This window comes from Urocampus carinirostris, chromosome 16 (assembly GCF_059441175.1).
Source record: "Urocampus carinirostris isolate Australia breed hairy pipefish chromosome 16, RoL_Ucar_1.0, whole genome shotgun sequence".
Lineage (NCBI taxonomy): Eukaryota > Metazoa > Chordata > Actinopteri > Syngnathiformes > Syngnathidae > Urocampus > Urocampus carinirostris.
The window spans coordinates 18094710-18110257 of NC_142364.1; the positions used below are offsets into that span (position 1 = coordinate 18094710).

General features: G+C 39.0%; 1 protein-coding gene across 2 annotated transcripts in view; it reads left to right on the plus strand.

Moving 5' to 3' along the window:
- Nucleotides 1-15548, plus strand: part of LOC148350500 (tyrosine-protein kinase JAK2-like) — a 40962-nt gene that overhangs the window by 21564 nt on the left and 3850 nt on the right. For both annotated transcript variants that reach the window (XM_088355369.1, XM_088355370.1), the window contains exons 8-21: nucleotides 3687-3844; nucleotides 3912-4023; nucleotides 6014-6200; nucleotides 7587-7708; nucleotides 7861-7995; nucleotides 8077-8164; nucleotides 11012-11139; nucleotides 11216-11354; nucleotides 11421-11572; nucleotides 11674-11824; nucleotides 13454-13587; nucleotides 13649-13838; nucleotides 13908-14032; nucleotides 15338-15510. In XM_088355369.1, the coding sequence (XP_088211495.1) occupies nucleotides 3687-3844; nucleotides 3912-4023; nucleotides 6014-6200; nucleotides 7587-7708; nucleotides 7861-7995; nucleotides 8077-8164; nucleotides 11012-11139; nucleotides 11216-11354; nucleotides 11421-11572; nucleotides 11674-11824; nucleotides 13454-13587; nucleotides 13649-13838; nucleotides 13908-14032; nucleotides 15338-15510 (1994 nt within the window). The remainder of the gene's footprint in view (nucleotides 1-3686; nucleotides 3845-3911; nucleotides 4024-6013; nucleotides 6201-7586; nucleotides 7709-7860; nucleotides 7996-8076; nucleotides 8165-11011; nucleotides 11140-11215; nucleotides 11355-11420; nucleotides 11573-11673; nucleotides 11825-13453; nucleotides 13588-13648; nucleotides 13839-13907; nucleotides 14033-15337; nucleotides 15511-15548) is intronic.

Below are 15548 nucleotides of genomic sequence, written 5' to 3' on the forward strand. Positions count from 1 at the left end.
GGCTGCAGTAACATACAAACTTCTCTCACTGACAATTATGCGATCCAACAGCAGCGTAATAAAAACAATTACTTACTGTAGGACAAATACCTTTGTTTCGGTTCCCATCGATCCTCTGCACGTTGAGCTAATCGTGAAGCCCCTAGCAGGCCACGCATTTTCTGTGATACAAAAGGGGCCGGGCTGTCATTTGCCTCGCGTGCTTGTTGGCTGAAAACAGCACTGTCAGATCTTTGAATTGTGGTCATGCAAGAGGATTGACTGATCGAAAATTGCACAAATATGATATTACGCTGTAGGGCTGCACGATTTTGGGAAAAAACCTACCGTAAATTCCGGACTATAGAGCGCACCTGATTATAAGCCGCAGCCACCACATTTTAAGAGGAAAACCGATTTTTTACTTACACAATATATAATATATATATTATATAAGCCGCATGCGCCCACATTAAAAATATCTAACACAAACACAAAATTAACCCAGACCCGACTTTAAGTCACACGATTGTAACTGAATTTTTGGTTTGAACAAATTTATTCACACTAATAACAGCAAACAAACAATGTGAGGTTTGGACAACCCTTCTCGACAACCTTAACAGCAATCAAGCATATATGTACAATTTCGTTATGTCTGGCAATATGACGTTTTAAAATTTTTTCTGACATTTTTAACCTTTTTTTATAGCTCGGTTTGAACAAATTTATTGACACTAGTAACAGCAAACAAATAATGTGAGGTTTGAACAACCCTTCTCGACAATCTTAACAGCAATCAAGCATATTCACAATTTCGTTATGTAACATCTTTGTTAGTGTCAATAGATCCGTCCAGGCCAAAGTCAATTGTTTTTTGGTCCGAACAAATCCATCGACACTAACAGCATCAAACAAACACGACAATCTCAACAGCAAACAAGCATATTCACAATTTTGTTATTACTGACAATATGGCGTGACAATATGACGTTTTAACATTTTTTTCTGACATTTTCAACATCAATTAAACAATTTCAGAGTTATTATCTTTTATCAGTAGTTAAACAACGTGTAAAGGGCAATACTATTGTGCAAGGGCATAGCTCTGCCATCCCACCCTCCCAAGCAGCATCCTCCAGTCCTCTGTGTAGGTCCTCTCCTTTCTTACTTCTACTTTCCACAACCAGGCCGTTGCTGCCGGGACCCCCACAGTGTATCTCCGGTTCCCCCCTCCGGGTGGGCGCAAACGATTCTTCTTTATGGCTGCGTCCTAGGCCCGCCGCTCGCAGATTGTATGGTATCTGCAGCCATTTGGAGCACAGCCACGGTGGGGATCTGCCTGCACCTCCATACCAGCAGGTTTCTGGAGGTCCAGATGGTGTCTTTGATGGTGGCGATAGTGAGCCAGTCCCTGGCAAAGTCGTTCCGTGACCTCCTCGACCGACTCACCCCGTAAAGCACGTACTGTGCGTCAGGGACCTCCCCTGCTGGCAAGTCCGGGAATTTTCCTAGGTGGTCGGCCATTGTCCACAGGTCCTCGGCAGCGCTGCAATATCCTTCATTAAAGTACACAGTCCAAAAATCACAGCCGGCAAAATGAATGGAAAATGATAACGATACTTAAGGTTTGATGCAGACCTGCAGAGTCCCGTTGAAAGTAATCCAATGAAAAAAGTGTATATTTCCAAAGGTAAGGGTGGGAAAAATATATATCCACTATTGTCCGCCGTGTCCACAAACACTCACCTTTACCGGTCCCCTCTTCCCGTCAGCCCGCGTATGTTACGCCCCTTCTTTTTAATTCGCCTGTCCAAAACATATCAGAATAAGTGTCCAAAATAAATGCAAATGTATACATTACAAAAATATACAGTTGCAAATACATATTATACATGGTTACACATATTTACAAAGAAAGACGGAACACCGAGAGAGTTTTCAAAGCTTAAATAATAATAATATAACTTTCATCCGGGCAGTTGATGGTAGCAACATGCTAGCAACACGCTAGCAACACGCTCGCAACACAGTAAACGGGTCTGTTAAAAAAACATAATGTACTTGTAAAAATCATGGTAAACCGTCCTCATCTTCCTCCTCAGAACTGAAGCCATCAAAGTCGTCTTCCTCAGTGTCGGAAAGAAACTGTCATATAGACGTCGTCCCACACTGCCATCCACTCCTGATTCTGTGCCCTCCTCTCCGTCACGCAGCAGACCGGCTTTTCGGAACCCGTTGGTGATGGTGGATTTGTTGATGCTGCCCCACGCTGTCATGTTCCACTGGCAGACTTGCGAAAAAGTTGCCTTTCGCATGCGGCCGGTTTTAGTGAAAGATTTCTCGCGCCAGTCAAGCCAAGAAGTTGCAGTCTTCCTCGGCGCATATTTTTAACCGGTCTAAATCTTACCTTTTGTACTCAAGCGCCGCTGGCCGCATCACTGATTAAGCCGCAGGGTTGAAAGTTTGGGGAAAAAGTAGCGGCTTATAGTCCGGAATTTACGGTAATTGCGATTTTTCAGACCAGTATTGCAATTACGATGCGATTTTGGATTTTAAAAGGAAAGTGTATTTTCTGTGTTAGTTTTTTTTTTTGTGTGTGAACTCTTGGATGCATGACCTACCAGTACTCACACTTTTCAATGATTGGGGTCGATGATTAGTGGGGAAAAAATAAAAATACTCATGGCATCATGTCACACACATGTTTTATTGGAAATACTTAAAATATAACAGTATTACAACTTTTTTATTTTTGATTATTTTTAAGAATAATAACCCACGGAGTAATTTTTTAATCCCAATTATGCATCCAAGGGTTTGTACTAGTGACATGCTTTAACCTGCCTTTGGGCTGTCAGCAAACAGTCTGTATGATGTCACCAGTCACTGGTCTTTTTAGAGTCTCCAAATGGCCACTTTTGGAAATACATAGACATACCCTTGGAAAATGTGCAAAATACTAATGTTTAGCTTTCCAGATTGTGATCAAATTTGACCTGGGACCGGCTGTTTTTCAGCTAAAATGCTTATGCTACACTCACATTGCATGTGATTGGGATAAAAAACAAAACAAAAGTCGAGAATAAAAACCTACTATTTCTGTTTGTTGTTACTTGTATTACTAAACGTAATAGTACTTGCAGTGATTATTTCAGTTGGGGACAAAACTGTGTTTTCTTTTAAAAGAGACAAAAACCATCCTGATTCTCCACATAGTTCAACAACAGCATTCAATTTACTTTGGGTACGTCTTGGATGGAGATTTTGGTGAATATTACAGGATAATTAAAAAGTGATATATATGTAAAAAGCGCCCTCTCATGGGGAGTCTGTAAATCCTTGAAAAAAAACGCGGGGTTGTTCGATTGCATAATCGCACTACGTAACATCACAATGTCATTTAGATTTCGGTTGATCGTGCAGTCTTATTACACTGATATGCATTTCCAATTGTTTCCTACCCAACGTATGTACAGCTGTTCAGGCACTGTTGCAACCCCTTAATATGCAATTGGGTCAGTAATAAAACATATCCAACCATCAATGACTGGACAATTAACAAATTTCCAATTTTGTCCTCAAACATTGTCCAGAAAATATGGTAAATAAAAAACTGATGTGTATTTCCTTCATTAGCAATGATCCACTTTTATTGTACTGTATAATTCAAACTTGTGTTGTTGTTTTTTTCTATTATTATTTAGGAGGTGGAATTTCATTCTTTCTCAGAGGCACTGTCGTTTGTGTCATTAGTGGACGGCTATTACAGACTTGTTGCAGACGCACATCAGTATCTTTGCAAAGAAGTGGCCCCTCCAAGGCTTCTGGAAGACATTCTGAGCCACTGTCACGGCCCTGTGTCGTAAGTAGAACACAGACGCGGTCTGTAATTTCACACAATCTCGTATATCGCAATTGTCTGGTCTCAGGATGGAGTTCACCATCGCTAAGCTGCGTCGCGCCGGCAATCGTCAAGGACTATACATGCTGCGCCGCAGTCCCAGAGATTACGACAAGATTTTTATGTCCTACGTGGTGGGGGTATGTAGTTGTTGGTCAGTGTACAGCAAGTTTGCTCACCATATGCTTGAGTTATCAGGTGATGCATTATATGGGGAATTCTCGTCTTGTCTGTTCTGATTAAAAAATAAAAATTCATTCTTTATTGTTCAGACGTTGCCCTACTTACGAACGATATTTGGACAATCGTTCGTAAGTTTGATTCATTCAGAAGTTGCTTCAGTGCAATATTTTGAATGTTTAAGGTTTATGTAAGTATGTTTAAGGCTTGTATAAGTAACCTGTATTGTATTCATAAAAAATATGCTCTATAAAGATAAATAAAGTTGAGGTTAACTTACTTTTGGAAGATGCCTTCAAGAGGTCCTCCTCCATGGTAAAAAGTGGCTGAAACAAAGCGTTCCGACCATTTTCTCAATCGCATCAAGCTTTCTTATTCCACTTTCGTTTCAAAAGAAACCGCTCTCCTCTTCTTTACACTTTACACCAGCCATATTAAATGGATGCACAAGCTATTAAACAATAAAAATGTCAAAGTTCTTAGCGCGCTGGAGATACGGTATAGAATGTTTACACATGTACTAAGAAGAGGAAGCGGATTTCTTCTTCGGGGTGGATGCTGGGTAACCTCTCACAGCGCCACACGCAGGTAGCGCGGGAAAGAAGCACGATAGTAATGTCCTGGTACTCGGAAAAAAGTGCACACAATACAAAATACTTACAGCAATGTCCGGATATTTTTCGAAATCTTGGAAAAAATGTTCGTGTCTACCGTTTTACGCAAGTCGAATGGTCGTGAGTAGGAAAGCGTCTGTATAACAAGGCTTAAACTATGGCATGGGGCAATTGCGGCCCAAAGAAAATTTTTCAGCAGCCTATGAAGTAAATATAATGATATATTTTATTCTAGAAATATAAATATCCATCAATGCCAGTGAAAGACCTACATATCAAAAACAAACCAACTTTTTTGACCTGAGTTTTTAATTATACAATTTTTGTCCAATTTTAATCCTTATCGAGAAGTTTTGGGTCTCTGTCTCTAAAAGAAAATAAAACCCGGACAATATTTTATGTGTGTGTGTGTGTGTGTGTGTGTGTGTGTGTGTGTGCATTTGGTAATTTAAAGTTTAAAAAAAGAAATTTATATTAATTTTGTCTTTCAAATTTCCCCAGAACTAATTTTTCACCTACACAATTTAAATCTTAATTCAAACAGTCAAAATGTTCAAATAAAGGTGCGACATTTTCATTTGAACCGTTTTATCTCAAAAACATTTGCTTCAATATTCATAAAACAGATGTTGATGTAAATTGAACTCAACAAATCTGTAACTGTTCAAAAAAAAGATTTTCTGTTGTTTTAGAATGTCCCCCCATTGATCTATGAATAATAAATAAAATAAATAGATAAAATAGGATAAAAGAAAAATGTTCTAAAAATGTAGTCATTAAACATTAAAAATAAATATCCCTGCCCATTTCTTAACTTTTTTTGTACTACTGAAATTCAGTTTAGCCCAGGCATTTTAAACATACCGCCCACGGTTCTATTGAATGGTTTAATGTGGCTTGCCATAAATTTCTGATTATTTAAGGTCATTTATTTTAAAAGTTAGGATGTTTTTAAATAAATGAAAACCAAAGAATCTCTCCGGCCGCAAGAGGGCAGTGTTGACTTTGTATAGCGATGTGATTTGGTTCAGGTGTAAAACTGCATTCACTCAACTGTTTCAATCAACCGGTTAAGACATTCAAAATGAAACATGAAAAGGTATTCTTGATCTTCTTTTAATATTTGATATTCTTTTGATGATCCGGCCCGCCTCAAAACATAACGTCTGGAGCCAAGCTGAGGTTAACATCCTTGGTTTAGCCCATCACTGTCAATAAATACACCAGGTTTCTTTCAAATAGCTGCTTGGTTCTACTTGCTGAGTTATTTGGTATGGAGTGACCAGAAAATGAATTCACCTATAAAATGGCGTGCTCTGTTACTTTTGCCCTTCAGTTTGACTCCATGATAGTCTACAAGCACTGTCAAATTTCAAGGAGCGAGTCAGGAGAATACATTCTGAGCGGTGCCAAGAGGAGCTTCGACACACTTGGGGAACTTCTCAACTGCTACCAAAAGGAAGAACTTCGCTCAGACGGATACACGTTCCAGCTGACCAAGTGTTGCCCGCCCAGCCCAAAACGTCAGTCATAGTCATAGCTTGCAAGTTACCTGAGTTTGTCTCTCTATTTACCATATTTTTGACTATAAGGTGCACACAAAAATCCCAAATTGGCCAGAAATTTGAACGTGCTCCTTATCTGCGGACAACATTTGAAATGAGTCCAATTGTTGCTCACTCAATACATGTTATCGCTGACCCCAATTGCATATTATGGTTACATCGATCCTTAAACCAGATAGCGATGGTAAGAGCATCGATTCCTGACCAACAACAGGTCGCTATGTATGTGGCTGTTTGTTCACAATAGCATAATGCAATGGGAATCAAACACGTACCGCAGCAAGGGGAGCACAAATTTCTAGCCACTACACCACTAGGCAGACAAAACGTCACACAATAGGCAATAAGTCTTATCTCTATTGCACTAAGCATAACAATGGCGGCTACGGGGATCAAAAGACCAACAGGCTGCTAGGGACATGAATGGTTGTTCACAAATGAATAAGATTGAATGCAACGGGAATTGAACTCGAAACGTGGGGGGCAAGGCACCAAATTCTATCCACTAGACCTCTTAGGATACAGACGGCACATGAATAGGAAATAGGTCTTATCTCATTGTCACACTATTTCTAGTCAAAGTACCAAAAGTTTTAGAGTAGAGCGAATTTTTTTTCACTTTTTCTCAACTCAAACCAAGAATTAAAAGTTAAAAATGCTTCGAATGTGTGCGGTCATGCATTTTTTTTCAATATATTCCAAGACAACCGAATGACTTTTCACAAAGCTGTTCTCTTCATTCAGTGCAGAAGAACCAAATTACTTCCCACAATGTCCTTATTCATATGCAGTTTAGAATAGCGCTTCATAATTACTTTGTGAGTCTGCTGTACAACAGTCCCGTTTAATGTCTCACAATATCTTCGCGGCCCAGCCCAATTATAACAATAACAATTTGGTACTGTGACCAAAAGAAAAATGAGATGATGTGATGAGATATAAAGCCTTTCCTGTGTGGTTTGTGTCCCTACTGTTCTAGTGGATGGGATCTGGCTTACTCCACACCAAGATCTTGGTTTCATTACCATTGCATCTACTGTTATGCAATTGCAGTGTGATCAGTGATAGATTCCGGCCGACCAACATATGCGCAAATACTGAACTTTTTCATTTTTTGCAACACTTCCCCTTAACGTAGTTTTTATTCTGTGCGCCTTATTTAAAAAAAAAAAAATATATATATATATATATATATATATATTATATACCGGTATATATATCACAAAGGAGGTGTTCTTTATATTCAGTGTGCCTTATAGTCCGGAAAATACAGTACTTTGTAATTTGTTTATATTTAAATTTGGTGATGGAATTTGCCAAACGCGTGTCTCCACCCTCCTCCAGACAAATCCAATCTTCTGGTTTGTCGAACTAATCAAGGATCAGAGGATCTACTGTCTCCCTCGCTACAAAGAAGCATCAGCCAAATGGTTTTTCACAAGATTCGAAAAGAGGACCTGGTCATAGTAAGACAAAACATTACTGTTGGCCTAAAGACTGGGTGATTTGTCATTTTGTGATTGCGTCAGCAATACTGTAATACTCATTGTTGTTTAGACTTATAACCTGTGTCTCATTGAATGATATGTTTTAAGCATGTACTCACTTATTGTTTCAGAATGAGAGTCTTGGCCAGGGTACGTTCACCAAGCTTTTCTCTGGCGTGAGGAAGGAACTCGGAGACTATGGAGAGATTCATCAGATCGACGTGGCTATCAAAATCTTGGACAAGGCTCACCGATGCTACTCGGAGGTCAGCTTCTTTTTATTATTTTTACTTATCGACCGAGTAACAGATATTGATCCTCGTTTTCTGACAATTCTTGTCCCTCAGTCTTTCTTTGAAGCTGCGAGCATGCTGAGCCAGCTTTCTCATAAGCATTTGCTTTTCAATTATGGGGTGTGTGTTTTTGGAGACGAGCGTAAGTACAACTCACGCACAGATGTGATTAAATCTAGTGAATAAATTAATGATTTAGATAGATTAATGTTTCACAACTTCATTTGTTCGTGTACCAACGGTAATGCTTATATTTCAGCCAAGCACTCCCTAAACAGGGCTTGATGGAGGATCTTTGCCATTGAACAGTGCCTAAAAAACTTTTTTCTTTCAATGGGAAATTAGTTTTGGTCATCATTTCCATCAATTTACATATATGAATAAATCTCTCATCTCTCTTTCATCTCTCATTAGCTGCACCACGTATCCTCAGTAGGGTCGCGGGGGTGCTGCAGCCCATCCCGGCAATCAATGGGCAGTGGGCAGGGGACACCCTGAACTGGTTGCCAGCTAATCGCAGGGCACACAGGGACAGACAACTCGCTCGCTCATTCACACCTAGGGACAATTTGGACCGGCCAATCCACCTGAAATGCATGTCTTTGGAATGTGGGAGGAAACCGGAGTGCCCGGAGGAAACCCATGCAAGCACGGGGAGAACATACAAACTCAACACAGGAAGTCCGGTAGCTGGATTTGAACCCACACAGGAGGTTCCCAAGACCTTAGAACTGTGCCGCACACGCGCTAACCACTGCGCCGCCGTGCTGCCATGAATAAATCTATGTTATCTTATTTTTCTATTAAAATAAAAAGCCTGCTTTAATATTGGCTTGGTTTTTCTAGTAAGATGGGATAAACAATACCCAAATTAAGTTTTTATTTTTGTCAAGAACCAGAACAGGATCAGGACCCAAACGTGTAACGACCCAGCATTCATAATAGACACGCTCCAAACGCTGTGCAATTAAGCAAATAGTTCAAAGTGGTGTGTTCAAAAAAATAGCAGTGAGGCAACCAGTCTCTGAGCTCATAAATTTTTCGTAATAAATAAAACAGCTGTGAATCAGGTGTCTCCTATTTAAGGTTTGAACATGCATTTGAGGAAAATGGGTCGTTCAAGACAATGCTCCGAAGAACGTGTTCTTTGATTAAAAAGTTGATTGGAGAGGTAAGAACCTATAAAGATTTGCAAAAAGGTGTTGGCGTTTAAGCTAAAATTGTCATGAACCGGAACAGGATCAGGACCCAAATGCGTGACGTTCTCACACAGGCTTTTATTTACGGGAAATGGGGAGTCATGCACGTTAGGCAGTAGTCTGGCGTGAAATAATAGGAAGCCAGAGGCCGACGAGATCGATACCAATTGCCCGAGTAGATATCGGACGGATGGGGTCGATACCGGATAGGACGGTCAGACAGGATTGATAATGAAACAGGAAATCGAAAATAAACAGGACAAACAAGATGGGAACAAAAACTGAAGAGAATAATAAACAGGACAAAAATAGACGGAAAATAAACTGGACTGGAAATACCAACAGGAAAATAGGACCGAGTCAGAACACACGTCCTGCGGGGCAGAGGTTTGTCAACCGACTGACAGAGGAAAAATCAGAGCACTTAGCTTAAAAAGACGGAAAGCCAATCTGTCAATGAAGCTGGCACCACAGGCGCAGGGCCAATTGGGCGCTATGGCAACCGTGACAATTTTACCTAAAGCAAAATGAAAACAATTTAAAGCAGGAAAAAAACAATAGTTTTTTGTGTTTTTTTAATAGAACAGTGCTTGTTTTCAGCCAATCAGAAAGCGAGGCAGACGACAGCCCTGCCCCTTTTGTATCCCACACAATGCATGGCATGCTAGCAGTTTCACCATCAACTTAACGTGCATAGGATGGATGGGATCAGACACAAAGTTATTTGTTCTACAATAAGTGTTTTATTTTTATTACACTGCTTTTGGGTCTGTTAGTTGTCAGTGGGAGTAGTTTGTAAGTTACTGCGGCCGCTTTACTTTCACTTCTTTACTGCGCCCTCATTAGCATACCTTGTTAGCATATTTTAAAAACAAATACAAGCAAAGGTGGTGTTTCTTTATTAAAGTAAAAACTTGTAAATTATGGGATAGATAGGATGTGCCGTTCGTGATCCGGTGTATCGGGTTTATTAGGCTGGTGATGTAGTTTACATATGTTGTTTGCCGGAGAATCAGAACTGGTGGAGATGGCACCACTCTCGCGAATTTGATGTGCTGGGTCACCCATTTGTATATCCTCTTTCTACCATTATCTTTTACGAATCTGAATATATTTCCATGTGTTGTTGGTACAGGTCTTCTGACTTCCTCATAGATTGCCAACATTTTGCGTTCGTCTTACAATGTTAATAAGCAGATTTGGACTCCTTTATGCCATGAATATAACTCTGTGTAATAATTGAGACCCTTTTCTACTGACTTTTGAGATAAGTTTGCATAATAAGGAAGAAATGCTACGGCTATGCTATCAGCAATAGCAACTTAAGAGTCACTCTCTGTTGTTTCACCTGCCCTACTTGGTCCGCGTATGATACATGGATAGCGTAACTATGGTGGGCGTGGCTTAGCGCTCTCTGTTGGATCTATTAATTAAAGTAAGGTGAAGCTCAATATTCTATTTATATAAAAGACTACAACATTTTGAAAAACAAAATAGAAAATACTGTATAGTGAAATAAGAAATGTCAAAAGGGAATATTTTTTCTATTTTACTTTTTATTTGTTCACTAGTAAAAAAGGAAAAATCTAAAACGAATGTTAAGTTAATTTTTTTTCCATTTGTTTACCTTTATTGGAATTTTTTAATGTTACGCTCTAAGTTATATATTTTTTATTTAAACATACCCTTTGAAGTGACTTCAAGTACCCCCAAAGCACCTGGTGTTGTATTTGTGAACCGCTGATTAAGGAAACTGAGTAAAACAGTATGCTACTTTGTATTTGTTTCAGACATCATGGTTCAGGAGTTTGGTAAATATGGCTCCTTGGACACATATTTGAAAAAGAACAAAAAAAGCATCAATATCACATGGAAGCTGGAGGTCGCCAAGCAACTGGCCTGGGCCATGCATTACTTGGTAAGATTTTTAATTCATTCTCTAGACTGTTGCCTGGACAATAGATTAAGAATGGCAAGTCTATTTGCACCCACAGGAAGACAAAAACGTAATCCACGGGAATGTGTGCGGCAAAAACGTGCTGGTAATACGAAAGGAGGACCGGAAGACAGGCAGTCTGCCTTTTATCAAGCTGAGTGACCCTGGCATAGGAGTCACTGTGTTACCCAAAGAAGGTATTGAAAACAACTCCACATTCGCTGGACAAAACCAAGCAACGTTCTCCACCTTTTAATTTGCAGTTCTGGTGGAGAGAATCCCTTGGGTGGCCCCTGAATGCATCGAAAATCAGCAAAATCTGACTTTAGCCACGGATAAGTGGGGCTTTGGCACCACCTTGTGGGAGATCTGCAGCGGTGGGGATAAACCGCTCGGCACCCTCGACTGCTGCAAGGTGAGGAAGGCCAGTGCAAGACCTTATATTGGGGGAGGATGTGTAATAATTTATGTAACCAACTATTCATACCTGGCTTGCGTTTGTGCTGTCTGCTGCAGAAGATGATGTTTTATGAGGACAGGCATCAGTTACCTGCTCCCAAATGGACCGAACTGGCCAATCTGATTAACAACTGTATGGACTATGAGCCTTCTCATCGACCCTCGTTCAGGACTGTCATCAGAGACCTGAACAGTCTTTTTACCCCAGGTAGGATTACGGCACTCAGATCATATCACAGACAATATTTTCAAATGTGAAGCATCATTTATAAACCCGGTGTCCTTGTAACTTCCCTCAAAGATGTTGTTCCCAATTCTCCTGGACTGTGGAGGTTTTAGTTATCACATATAATTTGGATTTGAGTTTTACTTAACTGGTATCACACGAAACTTTATGATTTCTATTCTTAGTATTTCAAAAGGAACATAAAGCGGTTTACCGCCTTGCATTTGTTTGCATTATTTTGTTACGTATAGTATATATATTATATTTGGCACTGCCAGTGTCCAATTAGCAGACTCTTGCCCATTTTTTTGTTATCTTACTATGCTTTTATTTGAGTTATCTTGTAAAATGAGACAAAATACTAATTTCATTTTTATTTTGAAAATAATTTCTCTTGATTTTTTGATATATTTGCATACGTAACTGTATTTTTTTAGATTTTCGATATTTTGATTAAATTCCTCTCCTGAAAATTTTGATAATTACTTTTCTTATTTTCCTATAAATAAATAAGATACAATTTAATAAAATAAAAATAATAATTCTGAAAATGTGCCTTTTATTTTAAGGATATAATTTCTTATTTTCCTTGAACAACAAGTTGAAGGTGTAGTTAAAATTAAAAAGAATCCTTAAAAGTTGTGTAATATTTGACCACTAGATATTACTGTATTATCTAATGCCAATGAAAAGCAGTGCCAAATAAGCACAGCGTAGCATCAAGATGTCGGACAAACATGGCGGCGATTACTAGGAATGGATTCCGCTATGTAAAAGAAATACTAATTTCTCGACCCATGAATATTATTGAAAAATAACTGGTTCGTGTATTGCCTATTATTCAAATCAATGTTTTTTGTTTTTTTTAACTTTATGAAAGGTTTTTTGTACCACAAGGAGGCACTTAATATTACACATTGTCGCTTTAAGTGAGCAAAATTGTCCAATTAAGCAGATACTTCTCAATATTTCAATGAGTTTATTCTTCTTAAGTTTTACATGATTTCCTCAATAAAAAAAATATGTTTTTTTTTAAATAATATATTTTTATTATACTATTTATCGGATTTCAAAATTATATATTGAAAATATTTTTAACTTTTGATGATTTTAAAAGTATGCTTTTATTACTTACCCCGAAAATGTTTAAATATTGAAATATAAAAAAATAACACTCAAATTGATATGGCAAGAAATGTAAAGAATGTAAAGAATTTTTTTTTGTAAGATTGGTAAAATACAAATGTTAAAAATTGTATATAAATTAGGTTCCCAAGGTTCCTGCAGCTTAAGTCAGGTTAAATTCAAAACTTGTTAAGACATTTGTAATACCTTTTGAAATTTAAATTTAAGACTTAAGTCGACCGAAAAAAAACTACACTATTGAAACAAACAAAACAAAAAATGACAAAAATGTCTTGCACACACACAATACATCTTGCTTTTAGCTTTTAACCATTGCGATATGCAAAAAACGCAGAAATCAGGAAGGGGGCAAATACTTTTTCAAGGAACTGTACACAAAAAAAAATGTTCACTTCAATTTACTACCACAGTGCAGTACAATATTGTCAACTGAGTTTTCCTCACCTCCCTCATTTTGTGATGCAGATTATGAGCTGCTGGTGGAAAGCGACATGGTGCCCGCCAAGCTGCGAGGTCCCGGATTCCCGTGGACCTCCGAGAGTCAAGAACCCGCTCAGTTTGAGGAGCGACACCTCATCTTCCTCAAGCAGCTGGGCAAAGTGAGTGCGGACACACACGCACTCCAATAATATACTTTTATGTTGGCCTCCCTCCTTGCAGGGGAATTTTGGCAGCGTGGAGATGTGTCGCTACGACCCCCTGCAAGACAGCACAGGCGAGGTGGTGGCTGTCAAGAAACTTCAGCACAGCACGGCGGAGCACATCAGGGACTTCGAGCGCGAGATCGAGATCCTCAAGTCTCTCCATCACGAAAACATCGTTAAATATAAAGGAGTGTGCTACAGTGCAGGTATGGACAGAGACGGATAGAATGTAAATTGATTTCCTAGCTTTTTCATGTGTTTACATCCTCGTTCAGGACGGAAAAACCTACGCCTGATAATGGAATATCTTCCCTACGGCAGTTTGAGGGACTATCTTCTCAAACACAAAGTCCATTTTGACTTCAAGAAGCTGCTTCTCTATGCGCTACAGATTTGCAAGGTGACATTCTCTATTTTTGCAACGTGCAACTGAGCACTCAATATTGTAACTTAACAAGCATTTATTTTTTCAGCTATTGAATCATTTTAATTACGCTTCAGAAATTCGTTCTAGCTCCTCTTAACATAGCTAATTTTTATGTGTTAATTGTATTGCTTTCTATATATTCCCCGCCTCACTAGTAAAATCTAAAACTTTAAATAACTTAATTTATTCAAATACATGATTTTTTTTTTAAATGATATTGTAAAGGTAAAATCTATTAGTACTAAAAATATAATGAAATAAGTATATGATTATTATCCTAATATGTTTTAAACTTGTCAAGAACCAGAACTGGAGAAGGACCCAGATGCGTGACGTTTGTCACACAAACTTTATTTTATGGGAAATGGGGCAGTCATGCACGTGATCCCAAAATGCCAGTGATTCGGCGATTGTTGAGCGGAAGACGTAAGGCAGCAGTTTGGCGTGGAATGACAGAAAGCCAGAGGCCGACGAGATCGATACCAATTGCACAAGCAGATATCGGACGGATGGGGTCGATACCGGACAGGACGGGACAGACAGGATTGATTTCAGGCACTGGAGACTGTAGTCCGATAACAAGCAGGGCTAGATAGATGGAAACGCTACCAGACACTGGAGATCGATAACAAACAGAACAAAAAAGCCGGGAACGAAACTGGAGATCGATATTAAACAGGACAAAAATAGACGGGAACGATACTGGACAACTCAAAAATATTTAATTTCCTTCTCAAATTTGCATTCAGGCTCCATTTCTCCGCACCATAGAACACAGTCGGCACAATCACACTCTCATACGGTCCTTTCTTAACATCCATACTCAGACTCTTGTTCAAAATGTAACCTCAGGTATAATGTTTAAAAAAAAATTAAAACTGTGTATGTTTGTTGTGCTCCAATCTTAATAAAAAAGAATAGGATAACAATCAACTTCCAGTACAAAACTATTCCTCCACGACATAAATCCCACGTAATCAAATATGACGCCACATTTTGAGAAAGTTCTCTCTGGCTTTTAAAAGTTCCTTAAATTGCTCGTTCTCCTTCCCACAATACTGCAGAGCGAGGGTGTTAAGAGTGTGCTGAGAGGCGAGTCATCAACAAATTCTCCACATGAACTTATTTAATTGTGCATTAAGATCTAACAGCATGCAAGACTGTGGGAGTCGCTATTTTGATTAGCGTCATTTTAAAATGGGCTCAGTGTGGAAGCAAACATTCCTGATGAACAATTCAGTCTATGATCGCATATAATTTGTGTTTATTTTGTCCCAGGGTATGGACTACCTCTCCACAAAGCGTTACATCCACAGAGACTTGGCAACCAGAAATATCCTGGTGGAGAGCGACACGAGGGTCAAAATTGGAGACTTTGGTCTGACCAAGGTGCTGCCCCAGGACAAAGAATATTACACCGTGAGGGAGCCCGGGGAAAGTCCCATTTTTTGGTAAGGCGTACCTAATGTCTCACAGAGAGACCACAAAG